This window comes from Artibeus jamaicensis, unplaced genomic scaffold, assembly GCF_021234435.1.
Source record: "Artibeus jamaicensis isolate MK-2021 breed Jamaican fruit bat unplaced genomic scaffold, CSHL_Jam_final scaffold_474, whole genome shotgun sequence".
NCBI classification, from domain to species: domain Eukaryota; kingdom Metazoa; phylum Chordata; class Mammalia; order Chiroptera; family Phyllostomidae; genus Artibeus; species Artibeus jamaicensis.
In genome coordinates this window covers 5,414,815-5,431,833 of record NW_026522046.1, presented here as the reverse complement: position 1 = coordinate 5,431,833, position 17,019 = coordinate 5,414,815, and the positions used below count along the sequence as shown (strand labels likewise).

At 39.9% G+C, this 17,019-nt stretch overlaps 1 protein-coding gene across 2 annotated transcripts in view; it reads right to left on the bottom strand.

The window, feature by feature from the left end:
• EHHADH (enoyl-CoA hydratase and 3-hydroxyacyl CoA dehydrogenase) overlaps positions 1–17,019 on the bottom strand; it is a 45,950-nt gene that overhangs the window by 13,737 nt on the left and 15,194 nt on the right. For both annotated transcript variants that reach the window (XM_037131288.2, XM_037131289.2), the window contains one exon: positions 8,054–8,158. In XM_037131288.2, the coding sequence (XP_036987183.2) occupies positions 8,054–8,158 (105 nt within the window). The remainder of the gene's footprint in view (positions 1–8,053; positions 8,159–17,019) is intronic.

The window sequence follows — 17,019 nt, the reverse complement described above, 5'->3', positions numbered from 1 at the left end:
TTCTGGGGTGGATGAGACCTAAGACTGACTTATGAAGATGGTTGCAGAACTCTACAAGGTGAACCATGCTTCATTAAAGCTGTTCAAAATTCCTAGAAAGAAATTTCCAAGGAAGGTGCTAAAATAATATAACATTTTATTGAAGAACACCAACTAAGACCTTAACAGAGAGAGCCCATGTTCCTGGATATAAATACTTAATAGCATGAATATATAAATATTTCCATATATGTACATTATACATATAAACATCTAATCAGAACCTTATTGTTCTGTTTTTTAAAAACTCAGTAGGAAAAAAAACTCAGTAGAATGATTCTAAATTTTGCATAGAAGAATAAATATATAACAAATTACATTATTAATATTGTTTTCTAAAACCATAAACTATCTTCTTAAAAGTGCTGCCATCTCTTCAAAAATAAACCATTATATCAAAAATGTACACCTTAGAGAAAAAAACCTACCAAACCTTATGCGCTGTTTCACTATAAGAAGACATGAATGTGACATCTGGCATTCCTGTGTTACTGTGTGGCCAACGAAGACTGAGTAAGGTTGGGATGTAGTCACATCCACTTGGACGTATATCTGTGAAGCATTATATAATTTCATCAACCTTTTTAACCTAAGAGGGGAGACTGTTTTAACACTTGATTACTATGTAGAATTGAAAAGAATCGCAGTGTGGATGAAACTGGAGAGCGTTACGTTAAGTGAAATAGGCCAGGCAGTGAAAGACAAATACCACATGATCTCACCTATAACTGGACCCTAATCAACAAAACAAACAACCAAGCAAAACAGAACCAGAGACGTGGAAATAAAGAATAAACTGACAGTGATGGGTGTGGGTACAGGGGAAAGAAGGTGAAGGGTCAAGTCCAAGAACATGTAAAAAGGACCCATGGACAAAAACAATTGGGGGGGGAGAAGGGTTGGATATTGAATGTGGGAGATGGGGGGGGTGGGTAGGGCAGGGGAGAGTAATGGGGAGAGATGGGGACAATCATAAAAAAATTGACCCTTTCCCATCTGATGTTAAGAATAAGATTCAGAAAAGGACAGAAAGAGAGTATTAGCAGCATGTAGTCTCTCTCTGTGTACCTTGCTACTGTTGGAAAAACATGAACTCTCTTACCCAACAAGCTACCCATTACTTGCTCATTTATTCGGTGAGTTAACCCAATTTATGAGAAGGCAAGCTCAGCAGAAAAGGATGGAAACCTTTCAAGGGCCTAATTTAATTTTTGATGGCCAAAAAGGAGACAAGAGTGGACAGAAGGGAGAGGAAGAGGGAAAAGACAAGGGTGTGGAGGACCAGGTGGATGAAGGAAGAGGGCTGAGCTGTCAGTCAGCGTGGTGGTGTAAACAGGGGGCTAATGGCTACAGGCATAGACTGGGAGGGCATATCTCTGCCCTTGTAACATTGTAACATTGCCACTGTTCCACCTTAATGGGCTGCTTCTCAAAACCACAGCACACATCAGAGTTATTTGAGGAGTTTTAAAAGTTCAGATCCTCAGGTCCCACACCATAGACAGATAAGAGTCTTTAAGGATGGGGCCTGGACATGAATTTTTTTTAATTCCACTGTTGATTTTGAGGTATAGCTTCTGGGAGGTCTGAAAGCAGTGTTATGTCAACCACTGTGTCAAGAACAGCCACAGCTCCTGGCAAATGTACCCTGGGCCAGAGACTGAAAAAGAAAGAGGAGAGAAAGAAAAAAAGAAAAAGATGACAAAAAAAATAATAAAGGCAAAGTTTGCTTAATGATGTGCAGTAAATATTGCTCCTCAGCATAACCCTGTCACCTTGGGGATACTTAGGACCTCTCGGGCAGCAGGTGGGCATTCGGGGAGCTACGAACAGCACCCGTGCAGACCAGCCGAGGGCCAGGCCAAGCGCATCCACTGGAGCCTTTGGGATCAGGGCACCGCCATAGATGATTTTTCCCTGTACAATGACCTATCCCTTTCTTGCTGTTGCTGTAACTGCAGGAGGTTATTACCTTACAACTGCAGTTTACTACAAAATATATTCAGAATTTCTCCTTTGGTTCTGCAGGTCTGGTGTTTTCAAAGTGTATTTCTTATACACTTGGTGGTTGTAGAGTCCTGTAGTTTTGAAGTCACTCAGCTGTACCTACCTAATAAGAGAGGCAAGCATGTTGGGTCAGTACCAGCATTTGCTGCACAGGAAAATGGGTAAGAGAAGAACTAATTTGTGATTCAAATAAGCTTATGGTTGAATTCTTTCCTTGACCCATTCACATTTTTCTTCTTAATTCCTCAAGGCTTTCTAAGGCATAATATTCAAGCTTTGATTTAAAAAGAAAGTGACTCATGCTCCTAATGGAAGAAAAGGAGATGATTATTTTCCCTCTTTCCTTTCTAGTAAACTGACTGGAAGAGATTTTTCTCTGCCTGGGATAGAGACACAACATGCCATTTATAGAAATCGTTTCCTAAGACATAAAGGATTCTCCCTTCTCTAATTCTCATAAATAGTAAGCTTTGTCTGTCATAAGCTGTGCAAAGAACAGACAGAACAACTTTTCCCGGCTCACAGAAGGCCAGCAGCTCCAGAAGTTGGGTAGTATGCCCAAAGGAAGTTAAATTTAGACACGTGCTTAGGCCTCCTGTGTAAGGCAGGGTCACTCTGCTTTTGTGAAATATGTTTGTATAAATGTTCACAGAGAGTAAAAATAAATTACAAAGAGCAAAAGATAAAATGAAGTGAAAGACAAAGGAAACAAGAATTTTTTAAGTCACAAAATCAAAATGAACAAATAGACCAAGGCCTTGAGGCAGAATTAGAATGGTTAGAACAGGCTCACCCAGCCCTGGGCAGTCACAGTGACAAGACCAGGGTCCACCGCAGGGAGGAAAGCAGAGCAGTAGGTTCCTGAATGGAGGCTCCCAGCCCGATGCCCCCTGGGCCCATCTTTGAATAATACCCACCTCCATGCACATGATAATAAGGAGTTCTTACTCCATTTGCATAAAGCAAGTTCTGGCCAAAAGCAAGTGCAAATAAACAGCATTGTACAGGACCCTCCCCTGCCCAGTTTAGCCAAAGCAATCTGGCTTGGAATTCTCTATTAAAGCTATTGCACTGCAGTAATCCGAGAAACTTCCTATAACAAGAATATTAAGATGCATGAAGCTAATTAACTTTCACAGTTAACTCTCCAGGATACCCATTAAGTTTGCAGAGAAACCTGCAGCGACTTCCCAAATCACATTGTTAGGTACATGCGAACCTCCTACCCCTCCCACACAACTGGCTCCAAAACTGCCGATTGCGACATCACCCATCGGAAATTCCTTCCTTCTCTGTTTTAACAAATGCTCCAAGTGATTCTGATGCACAGTCAAGTTTGAGAATCTTTGTTGTAGGTGAGGACAACTGTACCAGTTTCATTTAAATAGACATTAGTATTAATACATTTTATTATTGATATATTTATTCTTAAAATATTTTATAATAAATGGCTGTTATAAAATATACATACTTGTATTTTATAAAGGAGTTTTGTGGAACCTGTTCTTCAAATCAACCCATCAATTTTGTTCAAAACCACATACTAATGGCTATATTTAAAGGCAATCAATAACAACAAAAAAAGAGGAACTCAAGGAAACATAAAAGAAAGGAAAAGTACAAGACCATAAATGTAAATAAAAGACAAAATAAATAAGCCTAGCTAAACTACGCATTTGATGAGATAATAAATGACAAATGTAGATAAGACTTTCTGACATAGTTCTTCATGGATGCGCTCTATTTCTTAAGCAGCACCAGGAAAATCATAGAATTCCAAACAGTGAAACTCATTTAGAAGGAAAGAAGGAAGGAAGGAAGGGAGGGAGGGAGGGAGGGAGGGAAGGAAGGAGGGAGGAAGGCGGGAGGGAGGGAGGAAGGAAGGCAGGCTGAGTTGCAGAGTTTGCCATAGATTCTAAGTCGTAAACCTCGAAATAGATGCGGTGCAACTGCCCAGGTTGTAGCCAGAACAAGAAACTAGAGCCCAAGCACTGGAGCCTGTAGGGTCTCAGAACAGGATTTAAAACCAACTGATTTTGTTGAACCTTCTCCTTTTATTGATTAAGTCCAAACAGCTGACCTAAGGTCATCTAGCTAAGGGTGAGACTAGAGCCCAGGTCTCCCGACTTCCAGTCCTGAGCCCTTTTCTCTACCAGACGGCACCTCTTCACACTGGCCAGGCACCCCTTACCCAGAGGGGCAAGGGGTTTAATGGCTGAGACATTAGGAAAAGATAAACATTTTTTATTAAAAAGATCCAAGAGTCTTCATTACCTACCACCCAAATACAACCACTGTTAGTTTTTTCCTCATGTGAATATACATATGAAGACACACACACATATACACACATTTGTGCAACTTGCTATCTGGCTGTTTGCTACTTAAATATTACATGTAAGCATTTTTCCAGCTCTTCAACTTTATTTAAAAATGGACACTTTTTAAAAATTTAAATATTCATTCATTTATTTTTTATTTTCATTTAATTTTTACTGTATTTTTCCCATTACCGTTGGTCCCCATATGTCCCCCTCCCTCTAGTGCTCACCACACTGGTGTCCCTGTCTATGAGTCCCTTCTCCTGTTTGCTCAATGCCTCCACCCCCTAACCTCTCCCCTACCCTACTAGCTGTCATATCTGCTCTCCATCTACGAGTCTGTCTCTGTTTTCCGTTAGTTCAGTTTGTTCCTTAGATTCCATATATGAGTGAAATCTTACGATATTTGTCTTTCTCTGACTGACTTACTTCACTTAAATGTTAGACCCAAAACCATAAAAATCCTAGAAGAAAACATACGCAGCAAAATCTTGTATATTGCTTGTAGAAATTTTTTATCAGATATATCTCCCCAGGCAAGGGAAACAAAAGAAAAACAAATGGGACTACATCAAACTCAAAAGTTTTTGCACAGCAAAGGAAACCATCGACAAAATCAAATGACAACCCACAGAATGGGAGAACATATTCGTTGATACATCTTATAAAGGGTCAACATCCAAAATTTATAAAGTACTTACAAAACTCTACACCAAGAAAACCAAATAACCCAATTAAAAAATGGGCAAAGGACCTGAATACACACTTCTTCAAAGAGGACACACAGATGGCCAATAGACATATTAAAAATAGAACTTTTAATGGCAGAATGAGGTTACTCCATTGAGATTTATTATTTTTTATGTAACTAACCTCCTAAAACTAGATGTTTGAGTTGTTTCTAATATGTTACAATGATAAATAAAGCTTCCGTAGGTATCACTGTACACAGCTATTGTGTACTTCTATGATTACATTTCTCTACGATAAATTCCTAAGTGTGGAAATACTAGGTCAAAAGGTATGAATAAGCTCCAGTACACAACTGCCCTATTGCCCTCTAAGATGTACCACATGTAGCTGTTACACTGAATTTATTTACTTTTCTCTTTTTTCCAACTTCCTTGGCAAAAATGAGAGTCTTTCAAAGCACTAATGTTGTTTCATTAATCATCAAGTTTAAAAAGCATTTAAGAATCAAGCACACACTTACTGGAGGACCCAGTAATACTGCTGGTAGGTGCTTACCCAGGAGGGAGGGGAGGTGTCTACAAAGATTTGTGTGGGCTCGAACTGGAAACAACCTCAATGCACATCAGCTGATAAATGGATAAACGAGTCATGGCGTATCCATGCTATGGATGACTATCCAGTAATAAAAAAGAATAAAATATTAACATATGAGGAATGTAACAACATGGATGGATCTCAGAAACAGCATGCTAAGTGAGAGAAGTCAAACACAAAAGATTACATGCTGTATGTGTGGTCCCGCATATGAGAAATTCTTAAAAAACAAAACAGAGAACAGGCGCGTGGTTGTGGGGGGACTCCCCTGGAAAGAGGCGGGAGAATACTTTTTAGGGCGCTAGAACTCTATCTTCTTGATGGTGACAACATAAATGTAAACAGTAACAAAAATTCATCAGTCTCTATACTTAGTAGGGTGAATTGTTCTGTGAGTAAATTACATCTCAGTAAAACTGGAGAAAATGAAAACAAGGCAAAGACTATTTATGAAATTTGGGGGGTAAAATGAATTTGTTTTCATTTTCTCATATTTTATTTAAAATTTTGTCTGTATTCATATACATTCTACATAGTTATACTACATATATAAATTTCTGTTTTAGACACTTTTAAACACAAATAATGTGTTTAATGTGTTTTTATATATTTCTACCCAGTCTTCATGACTATAATGTAAAACAGCTGTACATAACTGTCCAAAGCCCAGAACCACTTCCCTACTGCAATAAGGTGAATTACAAAGTTCTAAAGCAGATGATTCCTCCTCAATATTTGGATGCCACCAGGTGGACAAACTGTGTAATGTTGCTGAGATTGAGTAGACTGTTTTATACATTTTATAAATAAAATATTTTTTAAACATTTATTTATTACTGGCCAGGTAATTTAGTTGGATGGAGCGTTGTCTCGATACGCCAAGGTCACAAGTCCCATCTCTGGCCACCGCAACAAATGAATGCATTAATAAGTGGAGGAACAAACTGATGTCTGTCTGTCCCTCTTTCTCAAATCAATCAGTAAAAATATTGTTTAAAATTTTTAATGTGAATTAATTTTAAAACTAAACAACTTTCAAAACTGAAAACATAATGTTATAAAGGTACGGGATAGCCACGATCCTCTTCTGTCTCTGGAAGTAACTTAACCCTTAAATCTGAATCTAAGGAAATCGGTTCAGGAAAAGAAAGAACTTCCTGTTGAGACTGAGTTCCCTATAAACTAAAACCGTGGATATAAATAATAGTCTATTTATGCCCCAAACCAAAAATAATTTAGGAACCTGCCAATGTAAACAGCCCCTGCTGTTGGCCAGCCAGGTGACCGCTAACAAAACGATAAGCCCTCTCAGGAGGCACAGTGAAGCCAGTGATGAAAATGTGGGGAGGTTTGTCTGGAAGGCAGAGGAACAGCAGGAAACTCATTCTCATTTGGGCAAAGACTCCCTGATTCTCTCCATGAGTCACCAGTTCTTTCCCCCACAGACCCTGGCCTCTCCACTTCAGGCTTTTCCTATTGCATTGAAAGAGTAACTGGCTAGACACACACACACACACACACACACACACACACACACACACACAAAGATTATTTCAGAAAAGTGTTTAGTCCCAACCACAGTCGACAAGTGACTTTTTCCAAAGAATGCCCTTGAATGACACTGAGCCATTGCCTGCCACCAAGTAGACAGATGAACACCCTGCACTGCCTGTAACCCAACACTCTTTCCAATTATTTTTTTCCTGATACCCTCTAACCCTCTCTATCATACTGCCAACTTCCATAAATTAAAAGAAACGGTGAAAAAAGAAAAGAAAAACTGTAGAAGTGACGCTCCCAAGAACTCGCAGCGGAAGGTCGTCACTCCGTGAAGTGAGAACCCAGTGAGAGAGAAAACATCGCTCACTGAAACAAAACCACACTTCGCTGTTGTCAACCTCAGAGCTTGTCTTCCAGTATTTGCTGAAATGTTTATTTGCTTGTTTGTTTTAATTTTAATGATATTCCTTAATAGAAAATAAATTCATTTAATGAAAATTCAAAAGGTACAGAAGTAAACAACAAAAAGTCTCGTCCCAGTTGTGGCCCTGGCTGACCAGCCTCACTCCCAGAGACAACCATTAACCATTTCTTATGAATCCTTGTGGAAATATTTTATACACAAACAGTTACAGATATACATTCTCCCCATATAGACATTTGATCCCATTCCCTCTTTCTTATTACCCAAATGGTAAACCCCTATCCATAATGACACTTTTTTTACTTCACACAATATATCATGCTGTTTGTACTATATCAATATAGAATTTCTCATTCTTTTTAAAGCTGTGTTACATGGCGTCACATAGATGTACCAGAAGGTATTTAAGGAATTTCTTATTAAGATGGACATTTAGCTTGTTTTTAGTTTGGGAGTATTTTTATTATCTTCTTACCTAAAACTCTCTGGGCTAAACTGATTGCTTCTTCAACTGGGTTTGAGTCGACAATTTCATCTAGAATACCCAGCTTGAGTGCTTCGTCTGCCAAAATGCGTCTTCCTGAAACAAAACAAAACAAAACAAGTCAAAGGACAAGGTGGGACTAAAGCAAAAACATTACTCTCTCTAGTATGGAGGACATCTGACCTGTATATAAACATCTATTAGTAAATAAAATACATAAGCAGCACTGCACTGACTAATGTAGTAGAAAAGACCACTGAAGAGGTAACCAGAAAATGTGGATTCGAGCTCCGGAGCTGCCTTTACTGTTTTTGTCACCATGAAGAACTGTATAGGACTACGATTTCCTTGTTGATAAATGGGAACGACTTACCTTACCTTAGTAATTCTGAGTATCAGGTGAAAATAACATATTCCCTTTACATTCTATAAATATCTATAGAACCACGTTATAAACTATAGATCTCTATTTAAATATAAGAGGTGATTGTTTTAAATTATAATACTAGCCCTGGCTGGTGTGGCTCAGTGGATTGAGCACCAGCCTGCAAACCAGATGGTTGCCAGTTTGATTCCCAGTCAGGGCACATGCCTGGGTTGCAGGCCAGGTCCCCAGTAGGGGGCACATGAGAGCTGACCACACATTGATGTTTCCCTCCCTCTCTTTCTCCCTCCCTTCCCCTCTCTCTAAAAATAAATCACTAAAATCTTTTTTAAAAAATAAATAAATTATAATATCAGAAATAGAGCAGTATCTCCTATCATATGTAAAAAGGGCTGTTGTTGATTCAAAAAAAAAAAGACAGTGCCCACAGATAAATATGGTTGGGTAGACAGGAAAAAAATGTATTAAGTTAACATTATATAAACTATTATCAAAATTACACAAAGTAAAGGAGGTGGGGTTTCCACCATTTCTTTGGCTCCCCAGGATCTCCACCCCTCGCCTAGTTGTGGAATCACGACTGCCTGAGCCTTGGAGCGCTGGCTCTTACTACAGAAGGTGAAAAGGAGACAGAGATAATCAGACAACTGTTCCTTCTGACCTGTGGCATCTGGGGTACGTCCCATGACACAAGGCTGGCAAATGGAGTGCTCTCCTGAGGGTTTCCAGTCTGGAGTTAGTGACACTAAGCAACAGCAGCGGCGTAAATCTCATTTCTCAGGTAGAGACATCTGGTATCTGGTGGTGATGCCAGGAGCACCCAGGGACCAGTGGTGGCAGTGGCAGCCTCCAGCACAGAATGGCTGCTCTAGGGGGTCACAGACGTTTGACACATTACTGCTTCCCTGCCAATGCCATCTTTCTTCTGAAAAGTGATCATCAAATCTATCGACGGCAACAATTCCACAGTCTTTGGTGCTCTTATTGAGAGTGTGGGCGGATGCTATCTCTGAGACAAACCCTCCATTTCTGGTTCTTATTAGTGCTTCAAAGAGCTACAAATGGGTCTTTTGATCAAATAGACAGTTCAATAATGTTTGGCAGGGGTCACTCTGTAACAGCAATATTTGGGCAGTTTTCTGGAAATGCCTTTGAAAACAGGCTTCCAGATTTGCCCCTGGGGTGAGGAGAGTGGTAGGGAGTGGGTGAATGGCTTCAGGCATCAAGTCCCCTGTGTATAAAATCACTTGGGTGAAGGTTGAGTGAATCAGCCCCTCCGGGTTAAGTGGAAAATAAAAGGAAGATGGAAACCTGGGCACTAAAAAGATCTTTGAGGCCACTGACCAGGGGTAACAAGAACTGCCCACAGGTAAAGTGCAAATTCTTTCAACGTCAATGATTTCTTCTGGCCTGGACTTCACAAAAGCAGAGGAGTAACATTACTGTTCTTACAGAATCAGTGAGACTGCAAATACTTTTATTCTGTGTCAAGGACCTGAAGACCCAGCTCTGTACATACAATTCAAATTCTCAGACTGAGATTTCAACTTGTTTTTCGTTGTGCTGCCCTCGGTGTAGGGGACAACCACTGTCCAATGGATTGACAGAGTTACTACAGCAGCTCTCCTGCCTAGAGCTACTGTAAGAAGACACCCCAGGACAACAGAAGCTGCAACTTCTCCATGCAGGGTAGTCTCAACATTTTTCAATTTTCTTCATGGCTTCTTTTCCAACCTTTAGAAAACATTTCCTACATGGAACCCTTTCCAGATGTCATTTTAAAGTCCCCCTAAAGTTTGTACAGATTACTTAAAAAGATAGGTGTATGATTCTACTGTGCTCTTTCTTCTAATTCACTGTGACCTTTAATATGCAAATCAAAACTCATCATACTCTTACTGTTTTTACCTCTTCTCATCATGTTAAAAATAGTGATATTTCTAAAAGAAGCATAACTTTGGAAAAGGCCATTTGTAGTTCACTTCATTTCTTTTTCTCAAATAAGCCAGATTTCTCCCTGAATTCCCCCAAGATACTCTTGCTTTTCAAACTTAATACTGAAAACAGGGCCACAAAATTCCTCAACATTTGCCCACATGCTTTAATTTCTGTAAACCTTAGAATTTACAGACTCACTTCACACTTTAGTTGACTCTTGAACAACATGGGTTTAATCTGTGAGGCTCCACTAATACGAAGATTTTCTTCAATAAAGATGCATGATACTACAAATGTCTTTTATCTTAAGATTTTTTAATAACATTTTCCTTTCTCTAGCCTACTTTTTGTAAGAATACAGTATGTAATACGAACATATAATGTACAAAATATGTGTTAATCAACTGTTTATGTTCTCAGGAAGGCTTCTGGTCAACAGCAGTTCAGTTTGAGGGGAGTCAAAAGTTACACGTGAATTTTCAACTGCATGGGAGCCAATACCCTGCACTGTTCAAGGTCAACTGTTTTATAACTTCCCCCTAAATCTTATGCTTCTTTGCTTCCTTTCTGTTTTGCAGAATAAATGGTCTCATGCTGGACTATAAATATCCTCTTACAAATTCTGCACTGGACACTTAAAATAGTTCATATTCTTAAATGTGTGCTTTTCCATACCACCACAAATTATAACAATTTCTAATTTAATTTACTAATGATAAGAAATTTAATATTTTTAGTTTTTCTAACTCCCCTTTCATACTCCATAGGAGTAGCAATTTGAATCTTGTATATAGTTTTGTATTGTGGTTTCTGGATCAAAATATATGAATTTCAATGAACACTTCTCAAACTTTTCAGTCTTAGGATCCCTTTATATCCTTAAAAAGTATGGAGCACTCCAAAGAGCTTTTGTTTATAGGGTTATTTCTATCAATATTACTATATTAGAAATTAAAACTGAAAATTTTTTAGATGTTTCTTATTTTATGTTAGTATACAAGAATTTTGTGCAAAATGACTATGGGTTCAAATTTTAAAAAATTTAGTGAGAAGAATGTGATTGTTTTATATTTTTGCAAATTTCTTTCATGTCTGGCTTAATAGAAGACAGCTGGACTCTCATATCTGCTTCTGCATCCAATTTGTTCTGATATCACATAGCATATAATAACCTCTGGAAAATTCCACCATACCCTTGTGAGAGAAAGAGAGGAAAAGACAAGTAATGTTCTACGGTTATGAAAATAGTTCTGACTTCATAATAGTCTTCAGCACACCCAGCAGTCCCTAAATCACACTTTAAGAACTCCTGATTTATATGATCACTTTAAAGACAGCATACCATCTTAATATATGAATTTCCACACATTTAGCATTTATTTTGTGGATGGAGTAATTTTAGTTATTTTGAAAGTATCCTTTGTTGAGTTTTGTTCCTTTCCTTTGAAAGCCTGCATGACTCTATTTTCTGGAAGTTTAAAATCTTCTTTTCTCTCTCTTTTTAATTTTATTGTTGTTCAAGTACAGTTTTCTGCCTTTTATCCCCTTCTCTCCCCTTACAACCCAGCCATCCCCACCTCCTTCCCCTGATTCTAATCCCCCTTGGTTTTGTCCATGTGTTACTGAAAACCCTTCACCCTTTTCCCCCCATTACCCCTCCTATCTCCCCTCAGGTTACTGCCCATTTGTTCTTGATTTCAATGTCTCTGGTTATACTATGCTTGCTTGTTTGTTTTGTTGATTATGTTCCACTTATAGGTGAGATCATATGGTGTCTTTTACTGACTGGCTTACTTCACTTGGCATAATTCTCTCTAGTTCCATCTACGCTGTTGCAAAGGGTAGGAACTCCTTCTTTCTTTCTGCTGCGTAGTACTCTATTGTGTAAATGTACCATAGTTTTTTTATCCACTTATTTACTGATGGGCACTTAGGTTGCTTCTAGCACTTGGCTATTGTAAATCATGCTGCTATGAACATTGGGTGCATAGGTTCTTTTGGATTGGTGTTTCAGGGTTCTTAGGATACAATCCTAGCAGTGGAATTCTCAAGTCAAAAGACAATTCCATTTTTAGTTTTTTGAGGAAATTCCATACTGTTTCCCATAGTGGCTGCACCAAAATACATCAGGCATTGCTATCTCTTCATTAGTTTTTCCAGGAAATTTTTTATTGCTGCTAGGGAACTCTGGCTGTAAAATCATCCTCAACATCTTGTTCAAATACAGAGAAAACCCACCTATACAAATATCTAAAAGGCAGGCAGGATAAAGGTTCCACTCCCAACCTGTCTCCCCAAGTATTCTGGATACTAAGAGGTATCTAATCAAAGTCTAGAGCCCAGGGGCATCCTTGTCCCTTGAATGATCATCAAGAATCCCATCAGACCTGTGGAAAAGTTCTATGAGCACAGAGCGGAGGCTTTCTGTGCTGTTCAGTGAACGAAGAGGATGGGACCTACAAAGTAAAAGCAGAAAGAACAGGGCACTGCAGTTCTTGCCACCCGATTGGACAGAGCATCAGGGAATGAACTGCAATGCATTCAAGCATCTTTTGTGGTCACTGCTGAAGATTCACTTGTTTTCAGGTGGCACAGAATTGTGGAGAAGCAATAGTTGGTGCTATCATCTATCCACTTGCCAGAATTACCTCTCTTATAGATTTCAGGAGGTTGGAATATGTTAACTATTTACTTACTAATTTAATCCAAATCTATATACTTAGTAATTTCCAATGAGATCAGTTCCTGCAACACTGGTGTTTTTTCCCTACATTAGTAGGGAATCTTCAACTTTCAGTAACAATTTTTTTAATATATATTTTTTATTTTATTGATTATGCCATTACATTTGTTCTATTCCCCCCTCATTCCCCTCCACCCTGCATACCTCCTCCCACCCACATTCCACCCCCCTTTAGTTCATGAACACCTGTCTCAAGTTCTTTAGATTTTATATTTCCCCTACTATTCTTACCCTCCCCCTATCTACTTTCTATCTACTGTCTATGCTACTTATTTTCTGTACCTTCTCCCCCCTTCTCCTTCTCCCACTCCCCTGTTGCTAATCCTCCACATAATCTTCATTTCTATGGTTCACTCCTGATCTAGCTGTCCTCTTAATTTGCTTTTGTTTTAGGTGTGGTTGTTAATAACTGTGAGTTTGCTGTCCTTTCACTGTTCATCTTTTTTATCTTCTTTTTCTTAGGTAAGTCCCTTTAACATTTCATATAATAAGGGCGTGGTGATGATGAACTCCTTGAATTTGAACATATCTGAGAAGTACTTTAACTGTCCTTCCATTTTAAATGAAAGCTTTGCTGGATACAGCAATCTTGGATGTAGGTCTTTGGATTTCATGACTTGGAATACTTCTTTCCAGCCTCTTCTTGCCTGTAAGGTTTCTTTTGAGAAATCTGCTGACAGTCTGACAGGAACTCCTTTGTAGGTGACTGTCCCCTTATCTCTTGCTGCTTCTAGGATTCTCTCCTTCATTTTAATCTTGGCTATTGTAATGATGATGTGCCTTGGTGTGTTTCTTCTTGGGTCTACCTTCTTTGGGACTCTCTGAGCTTCCTGGATTTCCTGAAAGTCTATTTCCTTTGCCAGAATGGGGAAGTTCTCTTTTATTATTTGTTCAAATAAGGTTTCCACTCATGACTATTCCTCTTCCCCTTCTGGTACCCCTATAATTCGAATGTTGGAATGTTTAAAGATGTCCTGGAGGTTCCTAAGCCTCTCCTCATTTTTTTTGAATTCTTGTTTCTTCATATTTTTCTGTTCGGTCATTTTTTCCTTTATTCTGGTCTGCTCCCTTGATTTGAGTCCCAGTTCCCTTTCCATTACTATTGACTTCCTGTGCATTTCCCTTCATTTCAATTAGTTTAGCCTTCATATATTCCTCTAATTTGTGACTAAAATCAACCAGCTCTGTGAGCATCCTGATCACCAGTGTTTTGAACTGTGCATCTGAAAGTTTAGCTGTTTCTTCATTGCTTAGATTTATTGGCTCTGGGGCTCTGAGTTGTTCTTGAGCCATGTTTTGATCTGTTTGTGCCTGTTACATATGAGGAGAAGCGCCTTAGGTGTTCACCAGGGCGGGACCACCCAGGTCACAGGTTTGTGATGCTGTATGTGGGGGCGGAGTCAGAGAGGGAGCAATGGCAGTCCTCTCTGCTCACTGGTCTGCCTCACCGCTTGCCCCCACCTGTTTATCTGAGTGCAAAAGTGCGAGCCCACCACCCTGGGCAGGGGCCTGCGTGGTCTGTCTCAATGCACATCTCTTCACTGGTTTATCTGCGCACAAATGCGCGACCGCAGACAACCAGCTGCACCGCTCCTTCCCGTAGCTACCCCACACCTGGGATCCGCGCCCTCGGCTGCTTGCGCGCCGCCTGAGTGGGGGGATCATTTTTGCCCGACCCTGCTCCGCTGCTGGCTTCACCCCTCTCACGAGTTTAGCTGAGCGGTCCGTTGTTTTCGGACTCCGTATTGTTCGACTTTCTGTGGTTTGGATGCGTTTATTGTTGTTAAACTGTTGTTTTTAGATTTGGTTGTGTGAGGAAGCAAAGTGTTTCCACCTACGCCTCCATCTTGGTGGAAGTCCCAGTAACAATTATTTTTAACATCCTTTCTTATAAAAAAAATTTTCCAAACCATAAAGATTCTTAATTTCATCACTTTTAACAATGACTGTATTAGTTTACTATTGCTACTGTAACAAGTTACCACAAGCAAACACATGGTATCTTAAGACAACACATATGTGTAATCTTGGTTCAGGATGTCAGAAATCCAAAATAGGACAGTGGAACTGTGTTCCTTCTGGAGGCTTTCAGAAAGAATCTCTCTTGTCTTTTCCAGACTCTAGAAAAGCTGCCTACACTTCCTGGCTTGTGGCCTTTTCCTCCATCTTCAAAGCTACCCACATAGTATCTTCCCTCTTCCCTGCCCTCTTGCATCCCTCTTCTAAGGGCCTTTGTGATGACCTGGACCCACCTGGAAAATCCAAAATAATCTCCCACTGGAGATTCTTAACTTAATTACATTGGTCCCTTTTGAATGTCAGGTGACATATTCACAGGTTCTGGGGATTAGGACAGGGACATCTTTAGGGGATCATCATTCTGCTTCCCACAGTTGCATTGGCAAAAACCTTCTATGTGACAGAAATATGTCATGTAATTTCATTATTCCTTAAAGCCACTTGGTTTAACTGATGAGAAAACAGAGGCTGAGAGCCCAGAAGATTTCTCTCCTAAACTCTGGGTCAGCCTCTCCAACTGTCTGTCTACTTGACACTCCACCTGGATGTCTAACAGGCATCTCACACTTAACATATCCCAACCTGGGTGCTGTGATTCCTCCCCAGAACCTGCTCTCCCAGCGGAAATCCCCATCTCAGTAATGGCACCCTCTTTCCAGCTGCTCAGGCCATTGGATTCATCCCTGACTCTCCTTTTTATCACATCTGACCTGTCACAAAATCCTGTTGGTTCTACCATCAAAACATAACCAAACTTCAAACATGTCTCATCATTTACATTGCTACCACTCAGGTCCATGCGCCCATCATCTCTCCCTTGGATTATTACAGCAGACTTCTAACCAGTCTTCCTATTTCTGCCCTTAGCTCTGATTAATATATTTTCAACAGCCAGAGTGATCTTTTTAAAACAGGACATGTTACTCCCCTGCTCAAAACACTCCAGTCCCTTTCCGACTCAATCCGAAGAAAAGCCAGCATTCTTTCTGTAATCTTCACGACCCTACATGACGTGACTTCATCCCCTGCTGCTCTTCCCTGTGCTCACTTCAATCCACCCGCATTGACCTTCTTGCTTTTCTTTTTTTGAACTTTCCAGGTACGTCCCTGCCTCAGGGTTTTGCATTTGCTCTTTTCTCCATGCGGAATATCTTCCTCCAGATATTAGTATAGTAACCTTCCTCACCCCCTTTGGCTGTTTACTCAGATGTTATTTTGTAGGAAAGCCTTTCCTAGCTACTCTACCTAAAATATCATCTCTGTCCCTGAGATTTTATTATCCCCACTTCTGCTTTATGTTTTCTCCTTAGCACTTATTTCCATCTAGCCTACTATATATGCATACTACTAATATAATAGGTAGGCATGTGTTTGAGTACAGAGTTGTGGTAGCTGGTCTCCAAAGGCACCCCCATGTGTTTAGCCTCTTGGTATTCAAGCCCCCTCTCATGCTGAATAGGGAAGACCTGTATAATTAACAGGATAGTTCAGGAAAAAATGGTGTGTGATTCCATAGTTAGGTCATAAAAGACATTGCACCTTTCACCTTGCTCTCTCTTGGAAAACTCTAGAGGAGGCCAGAGTCCACTTGCGCAGCACTATGGGGAGGTCCACATGGAGAGGAAATGAGGCCTCCTGCCAACAGTCAGCACCATCCAGCCATCCATGCGTGCTGGCCACCCTGGAAGTCTATCCTCCAACCCTGGTCGAGTTTTCAGATAACTACAGCCCCAGTCAATGTCTTGACTGCAACCTCATAAGAAACCCTGAGCTAAACTGCTCCCAAATTCCTAACCCACAGAACTAGGAAAGAAAAAAAGCACTGCCGATTAAGGCATGACTCAAAACAAATGTAAGAGGCATCCTCATTTC